We start from the raw sequence: 12,492 nt of genomic DNA on the forward strand, positions 1-12,492 counted from the left end.
ATTGTGAACCACGGTGCTCCTCATCAACCAAACCTTTGCAGCCCACCATTGCAGCACAGCTTGGTGACCTGGGGGCCACTATGCGCACATGGGCAGTGGAGCATTATGGGTAAGCTGGGCCGTGAAAGGCAAAGCAGCCGAACGGCAGACTGCCGTTGAATGCTGCAAAAAAATGTGGGATGCGTGCGTTTGCCAACTTACCACTCATCACCCTCGCCCCTGGTGACCCTCTCCAAATTTTGCAGATTCTGTACCGCTCCACCCGGCCTGCCAGACTTCAGCAGCAGCAGCAGCAGTGCCGTCGGCCATGACAACAGCCACACCAACACGGAGGGCCAGGGCAACAGAAGCGAGAAGTCCGATGGTACCTCGACGCCCAAGCCATGGGTCGCCACGCCCCTGCTGCGGGTGCGCCCGGAAGCCTGTGCAGTGCACACACCTGCCCACGCACCATCCGGCTTTCTGTCAACGCCAAGGGAGATTCATCCGGCGGGGTCCTCAGCTATGCGGCCGTGTCATCTCACATGCACCTGCGCAGCGCCTGTGATCGTTTCCTTCCAGGACAGTGTCTATCCAGTGTGCATGCTCAGGCCCTGGCTGAACCACTGCCGCAGATGCCGGGACCCTGCGGTGAGCGCTGGAGTGTGAAGCTCAAGTACTGCCCAGTCACCGGTGCCCTCTTGGACACCCGCCACTCGTGGGAGGCCTCGCTGCCACACATAGACGACATAAGGGACGCGTTCTCCAAAGAACAACTGCCACCGCCGGCACCGCGTGCATGGTGCGGCCGTGGGCCACCGTTCAAATGGTTGCAATTTCCATCTGCTGTATGCAGCAAATTCTGTCTACCGTATCATGCGCATATCTTCCGCTCACTACAGGGCATACCTTATCTGCAACGATATCATAAACAGAATGATGAGATAGACTGCCGCCATTCATTTGTGGCTTACACTTTGGCGCACCATCCCTTCGCAGCCCCCCCTGCATTGACGCCTGGTTTGCGTCGTCCAGCTCGCACCTGCTGCGCCGTCGCTCGGCCACCTTTGCCTACTCTGAGGAGGGATCCGTCCTGCAGCGCGTTGACGCGGACACAATCAGCGGGTCGGGCGGCAGCCACGACAACTTTTGGTGGTGGGCGGCGCCGACAGCGAGCTTTGGCGACGTGCAATCTGCACAGGTGATATGATCGGTGGTTTACCTTGCAGTGCAACCTCAGCAGCCAGCAATGAGCCGACCAACAATGTATAACCCATCGCAAGCTCGCATGCATTCAACGCGTTGCCAAGTGCGCCCTGAAACTGTAAAGGCTCACGCACACATCACCTGCAAAACCCCACCTACCGTTCCCGCCATTCCTCATCCTGCATCTGGCACCTGGCCCCTATCTGCGCCCTCATGGGTGTATCACACGGCCCTGGCAGGTCACTGAGATCTGCTACCCAGGCTCGGGCGCGTACACCCGCACACCTCTTTCACTTGCTCCACTGGCGTCCGCCGGTGCAGACGCTATCTTTGAGGCTGGCGTCATCTTGCCGTGAGCGGGCTTCAAGGGGCAAATGATTGCTGTATGTGTGTGCATGCATGTACACCTGTGCATTTGTGCAGTTGCATGCGCATGCGTGCTTCGTAACAGCGCAAGCGCAATATGTGCGCATTGGAGATATAATGTGTGGTGTGAGCATGCATTGCCCCTTTCCAGTCCCTTCATTGCCAGCGCATCAAACAACTGGCAACGGATGTGGCAAGGTATGTGGCTCTACTTCACAACACCTACCTGCTAAAATGCAGCTGTCAACCCCTGCCGGCAAACGGCTGCCCAATACAGATGCGGCTCACTGGCGCGCTGGGTACTGCGCTACTCCACCACTGGCGACAGGCGTCTGAAGAGTGCCACCCACCAGTTGTTCTCCGCGGCTTGAAACAGGCACAGAGCCTGCTTGGTGCCAGGCGTTATCTTGGCTTGCCTCCATTTCCTGGCAGTCTGTCAGGTCAATGGACGGATGGAGGGGTTGATGTTGAGGGCTCACAGCTGATTTCAGGGCATGCGCTGTTTTATGCGGAAATTGTTGCATGAGACGGATGCCGGTCCCTCTGTACTAAAGCTGCTGTGTAACACAGGTGTTGGTTTTGCTGGCCACAGGATTTACTCGTAGTATTGTTGCGCACCCATACAAGAAGTGACCAATATGTACGAAACATAGGTTCGTAGGTATTGGACCAGGCAGTGTGGCGGTTGATCATGCGGTTGAGGCACCTGTGGCACAGGGGACCCGCATGGCGTTCACCAGCAGGATGCATGTGTGGACAAACCCCTGTCAAGGATTGTAAAACAGGTCCAAGGCTCACATGACAATGGCACAATACTGACTAATTGATGTAGCAGGCAGCAAGCATACAATCTTGCAAAGTACTGCGGCCGCCACCAGACGACCAGATTAGTCGGAGTCCTGAACCTCCCTGGAAACTACACGGACGTAGGGCCTAGGGTGTCCATGCCCCCTGCCTGTCCCATTCGTTATGCACCCCCCGTTTGTTGACCGCATGCAGCGTCCTCCCACCGAGCTCGCCCGCGGCCGTGCCCGAGCAAGTGACCCTTGGATACTTGGGTTTAGGGTTCAGGTTTGGGTCAAGGGTGCGCCGCTGCAAACGAACGTTGCTACAGCCACCATAGAACGCTCTCTGGCGTTGGCCGTCTGCGCCTCGCGTTGTGCGTCCTCCCGCCCCTCCGCCTGTCGGCGTTAAGGTACCGGTCAGGTCCGCCGTCGGCGCAGCTGTTGTCGTAACCAGAGTCACGGTGACCCTCGCAATCAAGATTCTCGTGGCAGGCCCAACGCAAGGCAGGTCAGGCGCGCGCGAGGCCGAGGCCCTGCGAGAAGAGCAAACGCAGGACAGCCTGGGGTGGGGTAAAATGGAGCGTGGTGTGAGGGGATCAGTTTGCTCAGGGTTGACACCATTTCTGGTGTGGGGGTCCTGCAACGGGAATAAACCCGGGTCGTGGCAAGCTGCAGATGACCGGCTTGGTCTCCCATCAACCAGGGGCAGCCGTGTGGCCCCGTAGCCGCCTGCCTGCTGAGCAGGGTGCCCCACACATGTGCAACACCGGCCCGCCCCCAACCCGGCCCTCACACCGGCTGCCTGCCCACGCGCCGTGACAACGAGGCAGCCACCGGATTCTACCTCCCTGATACCTCTGAGGCCCTCCAATAATTGAGCCATCGCTTAAGCTGCGCGTTTTCGTCCGTGCTGGCGCACTGTGCTGCTCGCCTGTCCCTGCCACTCAGCTTGAGGGCGGCTGGCAGCTGCCCCGTGCACAGAGCACCACTTTGTGCGCAAGCTGTTGTTGCCGTCCAGGGCCTTGCCATGCATGACACCCGGATTGTTGTCAGCGGTCAGTGTGAGGCGCATGGTGTGGGCCCGCATGGTCGCGGGGCCGTCCTTGTGCGTGAAGCGTACGCGCCTGATTGCTTGGCATCACGGAGATTGCGATGTGCTGGAGGATGGGGGGCCGGGGATGAGGCCCAGGCCCTGGCGGAGGTAGGGCAGAGGGACGGGGGGTTGATCTCAAGAGCTCCACGCAGCTTTGGTAGTCAAGCGGGGCAGGGGCCAGGCGTGCTGATGCGGCTGCCAGATTGCCCGCACGCACGCTCCTAAGGCACCCGTTGTTGAACGGCAGGCCTGCACGGCACCCCGGTATGCCGATGGGCATTGATTGGCGCCTTCTCCAGCAATTTCGACAGCGCAACCACCGCCAAGGGCAATGGCAGAGCAGCGTGCTTTGTTGCAGTGCGTGAGCGGCAAGAGGCACCATCAAGGGGCCCTGCCGGGCCAGGTGCGCTGGCAGCGTGTCCTGCCATGTCGTGGATTGTTCACGATCGCACCCGGGCTACGCAATGCCATGTTGCTGGTGTGTCGTAGATCCATAGTTCGGTAACCGACAGCAAGCTTCAAAGATCACGCGCGCGAGCTTGAAAGCTACCGTAATACTGACCTCATGCAGATTTGCTGAAACATAGAAACACGCAGCTGTATGGTGTAAGCAAACATACGCACCAAGCTCACTTGCCGGCATGCCTCGCATATCACATCTTTGTCATGAACCTGCTGGGCGTGGCAGTCAGCTGCTGCTGATGCGGCGCGGCTTCTTGAGCCAGGCTGCCAGGCACTGAAGGTTTCTGTGATGCAGCCAGATGCAATCATGAATTTATATAGGTGACCTCGTTTGGTCACTTTCTTACCAGCTGATCAGCTATCAAGGAGCGCGCGACTGGGACAAACAGTCACCTGCCCAGCCCCTCCTGCATCACACGTCCCTGTCCCTGTCCCTGCTCCACCGCAACGATCTCTCTTGGCAACCTGCAAGAGCTGTTGCAGCCCGAAAGCATAGGCGCCAAATGTGGGCATGCATTATGCCAGAGGGAATGTTGGGACTGGCTCATTTACCACTTGTATTCACATTTCGCCACGACCCCGTCCTTCTCCCTCGACTCTAGCAGTAGAGGAGCCCACGCAAGGCTTGGCGCCATGACTGGATGGGGGCACACGGTGCATTGGCCCCTCAATCATGGGGACAGGTCAACCGAGATCCCCAGGCGCGGCGCAAAGCCAGCTGAGGGATCCAGGTGCACCGTGGTACCCAGGCGCACGGCCTCCTGCATGTTTGAGTGTGAGATATGTGAATGCTTAGTGTTGTTGAGGGCCGCGGCGTCAGACGCGTGTGTTGCAGGTTCACAGCAGCCAGTGTCTGCTGTGATTCATGCGTTGGATCACTCTGTCACCATACTGCTGGAGCAACTTGCCAAGCGCTTCGTTTGTGAAACCGGCTCGACCCGGCTGCCCAGGAGGCAGATCAGCAGCGCAGCACCCACCTGAATGCGCGCCTCGTACAGCAGGCTGATGGCGCCATCGTGGGACACCTGAGGTGTTGGAGGGGATGGCAAGGGGACAATGGTCGGGATCCTGCTTGGTACTTTCCAGCGCTCTTGCGCACTGGGTGCCGACACTGACCGGCTGCGTCGTCAAATACGGCAGGTGTGGGTGGCTCAACCTGAGTGGCGTGCCGGGCCCTACACAGGCTGTGTGGCTGCGTAGGCCCGCATTGCGAGGCGCACCTTGGCCTTGGCCAGGCCGCCGGTGTCCAGGCGGTGGGACACCGCCAACGCCACAGATCCCACAGCACTGGGGCCTGCAGATCATGCAGCGTATTGCGGGCGAGCAGGTTGCCACTTAGGGCAGGACTTTTACAGGGACAACCCGTCTCCTCATAGCCACGCTGGCCATGGCAGCAACCTGCATGCCTTCTAAGCCCCAAACCTATGAGTACATGTGCACGACATACTGCACCATGCGCAGCACTGCCCTCACCCCTGCCTCCCCACAGCTGCCTGCGCACCTGTCTCCACGCCCTTGGCGGCCCTGAGGGGCAGGACACAGTCGGCCGCCACCGTAGTGCGCCCCGAGGCCCCGACTTGCTGCGCCGCCATGATCCCCAGGCTGCGGCCCTTGCTAGTGCCTGCTTCTGTCAGCGTGGCCGTCAGCTGCGGCAGGGACGGGGGCCGCACGTGTGGGCGATGGGGCGCGGCGGATTGCTGTGCATGCAGCGCGCCAGCCTGCCAGGGCAGCTGCAGGGCAAGTTTCTGAAGCGCTCTGCCCTGCAGGGCTCCAAATGATGCATCACACCTGCTGGCGCGATGCGGGGCCGTCGCCCTTGCTTTCCACCATCCGACTCCAGGCACCACCAATCGACCACCCCGTCAGCGCCGCCGCCACGCTGCCGCCGCTGGCGCTTGCGGCGCCAATCGTTGCAGAGCCACCGATCAGCAGCGTGGGGCCGGCCGCGGCAAAGACGGCCGACACGTCGATCCCCGCACCGCCGCCCGCGGAGGCGCGGAAGTGCATGAGGCCACCGGGCGGTGCATAGTCCACCGAGGCCTTGAGGGTGGACAGCGCCGCGTCGCTGCCGGGGCTGGCCGACGCGGCGGCAAAGGGGTCTGCAGACAGGGAGGCCGTGAGGCCCGGGACGCTGGCGGGCGTCAGCGTGGCCCCAAGCGTCGTGGCGCCGCCGCTGCCCAGGATGCTGGAGAGCACGAGGCCCTTGGCGGGCGCGTGGATAACGCTGAGCGTGGTGCTGGCAGTGGAGGGTGTGGCGCCCAGCGCCTGGGCGGACAGAATAATCCCATCAGCAGTCACGGTGTCTGCGGCAGCGGGGGCAGATGAGGAGTGTGAAGCAATGCCGGAACGGCGCACATGCCTGGACACAGGGTATCACGGCTGTCAAGTCCTGCATGTGAGGCATTAGCTATTGCAGTGCGCGGCTACCCCGGTACAAGAAGATGTAAGGGAGTGGCAAGCACGCCGAGGCGCCGCAGGCGCGCAGCTGCAGCGACACACGAGGCGGCGGCGGCAGCTCGTGGCCGCAGTGCTCAACTGATGCTGACTCGATTCTCCTTTGTCGCAAAGGCACCGCCGACACGCGCACTGCCAGTAAGAACATCCTGGATGGGCTGTGCCAGCAAATTGAAGGCGGGGATGGCCACAGGGGTGGACATGGCTGCGATCTGGGTGGCGCCTCTTGGGAGGGAGGTGTGAGTCACTGTCGGCAGTGTGGGACAGACAGGGTATCTCAAGACTGTGCTAATGTAGACCAATTGGTTGGTCACTCAATGTTTGTGAATGATAGAGTTTCAAAATTCACAGTGTGCAGGTGAGTACAGCGCTAGGAAGCTTCCAGTGGCAACTGACGCTGCTGATGCCACCTCGTCATCATGACACCCAGCTTCTCCCCAGCGTTTGGTCTGCTGTTGATACGTGCGATGCTGTCGCTCAACAGCATCCGGGCAATGTGCTTGTTGCTTGATGGGGGGGGCTGCCTTGTAAAGGAGCGCGGGGAGAGGCGCCTGGTGTCGGCGTTGGACTGTGAAGGTATGGTGGCCAATCAGATCTGTTACACACCAAGGTAAGAATCGTACAACGTGCCACTCTCTCTGGGGTGGACCCCCATGCACAGTCCCCTACTTCTCATTTATACCACGGCGCAGTTGCCGAGGTGCCCACCTGGCGGTGAGGTATTGTGCAGAGCGCGCACTGTGCTCATGTACAGCACCAGGGAGCGCAGTGCCGACCGTCACGCGCAAGCCGCTTCGCTCAGCGAGCCAGGTGGGTGAATCCGGTGAGTTGTTCCTTGGCACTCTTGGCCCGTGCAAGCGCAACGACAAAGAAAGGGCATCAGGTTGACAGAAATGCAAGCAAGAATGTACTTATGCGGGAATGTACTCGCTGCGAGGATGCACTTGCGGCGTGCCGCGAGGTTGATCGCCGCCCAAAAACCACGCAGCAACCATGCAACGGTGCACTGCTGCCGCGTGGGGCGTTTGTTGGGGTGGCGGTGGCGGCACCCACTCTACTTCACATCAACGGGGCCGACCCTCAAAAAGTCTGGCAGGTCAGTCACGGGCTCGACCGTGGTTGAGGGCCGCGCCCACCACGCGTCGTCCAGGCCCCCGTACCCATAATCCGGCAGACCAGACCCGGGCCCGGCGGACGACGCTGACTGCGGCTTGGCCGCCGCAGTGTGTGCTGAGCCGCCGCTGCCGCTGGTGCGGTCCTGGTCCAGCTGCGGCCACAGAACCAGCTGGGGCACCTCAAAGCCGACGCCATTGGCAGCTGCGAGGGCGTGCGGCGCTTCCTGCTGCTGCGCCTGCGCCCACTGCTCGTGCCGCTCCAGAAGCTGCACCTCCGCCTCGTACTTCTCAAATGCAGTGGGGGTGGAACACCTTTGCTGCTTAGAACTGGGCGACGATGGCAGCGACACACGCAGGACCGTGTCGCCCTGTGCCGCGCGCTTGCCCACCGTGGCTGCCTGCTGTGGCTGCGTGCTGGGTGGCGGCTGGTGCTGGTGAGCGGGGCCGCAGTCCTCGCGCAGCAGCTCTGCGGCGTACTGGCTGTCACTTGGGCAGGAGCAGCCGCCCTTGAGGTCGTGCAGCTGCTGTAGAGCGCCCTCCAGCAGGGCGCCAACCTCGCGCCCGCGCAGCAGCAGCGCCTGTCATAGCATGGTGGAGCGACAACGGGCGAGCGCCGGTTGGGTGGCTGCACAAGCTGTGTATAAAACAGCAAGCGCTGGGGGGATGCCGGTTTGGCTCCAAGCTACAGAAGGGGCCTGGTCTTCTAGGCGATGCGAGCCTTCCTCACCCATGCATGGGCCTGCAGTCACCATCGATGCCGGACGCCCATCGCTCAACACCGCCCACCTGAAGCCGCGGCTCAGAGGTGTACCTGTCCTCCAGCCCCTCAGCCAGCCACTGCAGGAAACCTAGGTCTGCGGCCACGTCAGAGTCGCCCTGGGGCCGGACCGACAACGCGGCTTCACTGGCAGACGCGCGAGCCGCTTGCAGCAGCGCAGCGAGCCGTCGCCGCGTCTCATCGAGCTCAGCGCGCAGCGCGTGCGACTCGGCAGCAGCAGCAGCAAGCTCCACCTGGGAGCTGCCATCGGCAGGACGAGACGGTTGTGCAGAGGCGGCGGCGCCGTCCTCTGCGCCAGACGTCGCGCCGTGCAGTTCCTGTTGCTGCTGCTGCTGCTGGTGGTGCTGCTGCTGCAGAGCGGCATCGAGCGCCGCAGCCGACTTTGCTGCTTGGGCACGCGCGTCGGCCGCCTCCCCTTGTAGCACAGCGCGCGCACCCTCGGCCTCTGCCAGCTGCCGCCGCAGATCCCCCGCCTCCTGCTGCAGCCGCCCCTCGCGGCCCTCGAATTCCTCGCACTGCTGGGACAGGTCAAGTGCACGGCGTGACGCAGCTGCGGCATCGTCGGCCGCTGCAGAATGTGCGCCCTCTGCGGCAGTGAGCTGCTCGCGGAGCAGCGCCATATGCCCACCAGCTGCCTCTGTGGCAGCCTCAGCAGCACGCAAGCAGTCACGCAGCACTGTCGCCTCCACTGCAGATGCCTCGGCCGCCGTCCGCGCCGCTAGGAGCTCCCTCTCAAGGTGCGCGCCCCGCTCGTCTGGTTGACCTTCCTGCAGGTTCACGGGCTGCTGCAACTGCGCCTGCGTGTGCTGCTGCTGCTGCTGCTGCTGCTGCTGCTGGCTTTGCAAGGCGTCGATGCGCAGCGTGGCGGCCGCCAGCTGCTGCTCTGCGACCGCCAGCCGCCCCACCAGCTCTCTCACCTCCGCCTCGCTGTCTGTCAGGTCAGACTGGGTGTTCATCAGCTCGCGCTGAGTCTCGTCAAGCCACTGCTTCAGCTGCTGCACCTGACCAGCCACAGGCGTCGTGAACACGGGCCCTGGGCCCGGCAAGCTGCCGCTGTAGCTGCCGCTGCCGCGTACGGGCGACACGAGGCCCATGCGGGTGAGCTCCTCCTCCTTGGCCAGCAGACTCTCCTCGCGCTGAGCCAGCGTCTCACGAAGTGACGCCACCTCCAGGCGCGCCTCGCGCCAACCACTCTCGGCTTCGGCACTAAGCTTGTGCGCGGCAGCCAGCTCGGCGCGCGTGCTGGCGAGCTGCTGTTCCAGCTGCCCAAGCGCGCTGTGGTGCGCGGCAAGCTGCTCCGACACATACGACGCAGAGGACTTGGGTGACAGGGGCTCCCGCAAGCCCACAGACCCCTGCTTCTGCAGCTGTTTGCCGCCGGCTGCGAGGGCAGCCGCCTCGGCTGCCCGGCTGTGGTCCTGGATATCGCGCAACGCCGCGACTGCCAGCTGCCGCTGCTTCTCAGCTAGAGCACGCAGCGCCCTGCAGAGGGTGCCGCAATGCGTATAGAAGGGATGGGCAACCTGGCCGTCATGCCTGCAAGCAACTGCTTCAGCACTGCAAGCATCCAATGCGACAAAATATGGCAAGCCGGACCAGTGTAGCGACAGGGCAAGACCTTCCCAGGGCAGGCAAGGCTGGAGTGTGAAAGGTGGCAGCGCCCACCTGAATGGGCCAGATAAGCTGCGCTGGTGTGCGGCGAGCTGCTGCAACTGCAGAGACACGCTGCTGTAGATCGACGCCGAAACCGGCGCACGACTGCTGCCTCCACGGCTCAAAGCATCCCCGCCAGGGGCGCCCCCGTTGATGCGGGCGCTGTTGCTGTCGCTGCCACGGCTGAGGCGAGAAGCGCCCTGGGGCAGGCGCTCTTCACCTAGCTGAGGTGTAAGTGGGTGGGCTGCGGCCTCGGCTGCCATGGCCGCTCCTGCTGACGGGCCGGCTGTCATGAAGGGGCTTGCTGGGGAATCTGCCGTGTTGGCGGGAGGCAACCATGCGGCGTCCATAGCCAGCACCACAGGCAACAACCAGAGCCTATAAAAGCTCAGGCCCACCCTCTGCTGCTGAGGGGCGCCGTGAGAGGGTCACGAACGTGCTGTGCCGCTGCCGCTGGCGAGTTGCATCAAGGGCTGCGAGCGCTGGCGCGTGGCGCAGCCATGCCACGCCCCACAGGAACGCGAAAGTCCTTCTTCGCAACAGCTATAAACTCGTGTAATACCTAGTGAGTGCGTGCGATGCCGCGGGATGGAACACTGGAACTCGCCACCTGGACTGACAAAAACCCCGAGGAAGCTTGCAGGCGAGGCTGAGATGCTAGACAACCCTCTAAATCCCTTTGGCGCTTCTTCAGGCAGCACGAGGCAGCAAAACGGGCTGCCGCAAGGGTCGTTGCTGAAACGTCGAAGGGCACTCGTAGAAGACTCACCTAGAAACTTTGCTTGCCTACACACCCTTGAGCGGCTCCGCTTGGCTGCGACGGGCCCGGAGTCCGGCCACACCCGTACTAGAAATGTGCACTGTGAGCAGCGTGTACGACCAGAATGGAAAACTGAGCATATAAAACACCGGTGTTAGGTCCCCCGTAAGCCTTAAATGGTATGAAGGATGCAAGAGCTGTACCCCCGCGCTGCCGGGCGGGTCGGCACACAGAACCCGCCGACCAGCCGCCGACGTGCTGCAAGGTGTGTATCTAATATTGCAGTTGTGCCTTCGTCTGTTTTCATCGTTGAAGGTTTGAAATATGACTCGCCTGAAGTATCAACAGCGGGCATTTGATCACAGGGCAGGCGTGTCTTCATGCCTTGGGGCCACAAACTGGCTTAGGTGAGCTTTGGTGCAATCCAGGGACCAGGAGAGACTCTCGTGCGCCAGCTCCACTGATGAATTAACGTGTTTGAAGAGCAACACTACGCCGATGATCCAACTGTTCACGCATTTTGTTTGAAGGGCAAGCCTGTGTAATTGCCAGCAGCTGTCAGTGGCGCTTACTGTGAGTGCAGCAAAGCAGGGGTGGCATCAGCAAGGGCCTCGAGTCGTTTGCCAGTAACGTGGCAGAAAACAAGGCGTGCGAGCAGGCACAGGGCTCACGCGGTGGGGTCACTGCTATTGCAACAGCGTAGCCGGAGCATGGGCCCGTGCCGTCTATGCGGAAACGCGCTCTATGGCTTGAAAGAGGGGTCCAGCATCGGAGGGGTCGGGCATCGGCCGCCAGTGCTTGATGTGAGAAGATTGCAGGTCCAAAAACCAGCCATGATCAAGGGCGGCACGGCGGCATGGGTGCGCCTTGCGCACGCGTGGATGCACAGACGCGCACTCGACAGCCGCAGCTCCCAATCCTGGTTGACGAAAGCAGGATGGATGGCGCGCCCAGCAGGGAAAAGAAGTGCAATCTTACGTCATGTGTGACGGCTCTGTAAAGCCCAGCCCGGCCAACACCCACGGTTCAATGCCACGTAACGCTCGTGTCAGTGCCCGGTCAATACATAAACAGCAGAACACGACGGCTCTGGGGCCATCCACGACTTGTGCCCTGTTAAACCCCGGCAAGCAGCAGTCGACATGGTCCTGCCTTACTGGAGGTGCTCTCACACCATCTGGCAGCGGAGGTGAGTGGGTCACTCGCGGCCCCCTCTCTTCGCCCCCCGGCGCGTCATGCACTCGCCATTTTCAAACGAAAAGCGGGTTCTTTTTGCCAAGCTGCACCGTGATAGTCTCACAGCGGAGCGGGACCCAGGGCCTGCCCCAGCTCTCAGGGCAGCGCCAGAGCGGGTGGCTACTGCACTGCAGCACCGCCGCTTGACTGCAGCGGCGTCCCGCCTGCATTGCTCGGGCTACCTCGCGCCATTGCTGCGACTGTCGCTGCCAATAGCCGCTGCAATGCTGTCACCTGCCTCTGCAGACGCTCGCCGCCTTCGCCGCCGGCACGGTGTGCAAAGATTGTCCCGCTGCCGCCGTCCATTGCATCTGACAGACCCTTGGACAGCTGCTGAGCCAGAGGTAGCACCTTGTCCTCCAAGATGGCCTGGAGTGCGGCCTTCTCTTTTGCTGCAAAAGCGACCTGGCTGCGCAGCGTCGACACCTCTGGACCGTGCGGCACGCTTGCTACCGCCTGTGACTGGGCGGCTGCCATGGCCTGCTGCTGCTGCTGCTGCTGCTGTTGTTGCTGCTGGGCCGCGACCACGGCGGCAAGTGAGCCAATGCTCGCTCCGCTCGCGCGGCGGGCATGCTGCTGCACTTCAGCCTGCAGCTCTGCGTTTT

At 62.2% G+C, this 12,492-nt stretch overlaps 2 protein-coding genes across 2 annotated transcripts; both read right to left on the reverse strand.

Moving 5' to 3' along the window:
• Nucleotides 1–4,562: 4,562 nt before the first annotated feature.
• On the reverse strand, nucleotides 4,563–6,548 carry MNEG_0279 (hypothetical protein; the record flags this gene model as incomplete). The annotated part of the gene is made up of 6 exons (XM_014051229.1): nucleotides 4,563–4,652; nucleotides 4,869–4,916; nucleotides 5,112–5,185; nucleotides 5,393–5,537; nucleotides 5,680–6,194; nucleotides 6,428–6,548. The coding sequence occupies 6 exons, from the start codon at nucleotides 6,546–6,548 to the stop codon at nucleotides 4,563–4,565; spliced, it is 993 nt and encodes a 330-aa protein (XP_013906683.1).
• Nucleotides 6,549–7,399: 851 nt separating this feature from the next.
• Nucleotides 7,400–9,772, reverse strand: MNEG_0280 (hypothetical protein; the record flags this gene model as incomplete). The annotated part of the gene is made up of 3 exons (XM_014051230.1): nucleotides 7,400–8,038; nucleotides 8,247–9,720; nucleotides 9,762–9,772. The coding sequence occupies 3 exons, from the start codon at nucleotides 9,770–9,772 to the stop codon at nucleotides 7,400–7,402; spliced, it is 2,124 nt and encodes a 707-aa protein (XP_013906684.1).
• Nucleotides 9,773–12,492: the final 2,720 nt, after the last annotated feature.

Source organism: Monoraphidium neglectum (genome assembly GCF_000611645.1).
Source record: "Monoraphidium neglectum strain SAG 48.87 unplaced genomic scaffold scaffold00020, whole genome shotgun sequence".
In the NCBI taxonomy this organism is placed as follows: Eukaryota; Viridiplantae; Chlorophyta; class Chlorophyceae; order Sphaeropleales; family Selenastraceae; genus Monoraphidium; species Monoraphidium neglectum.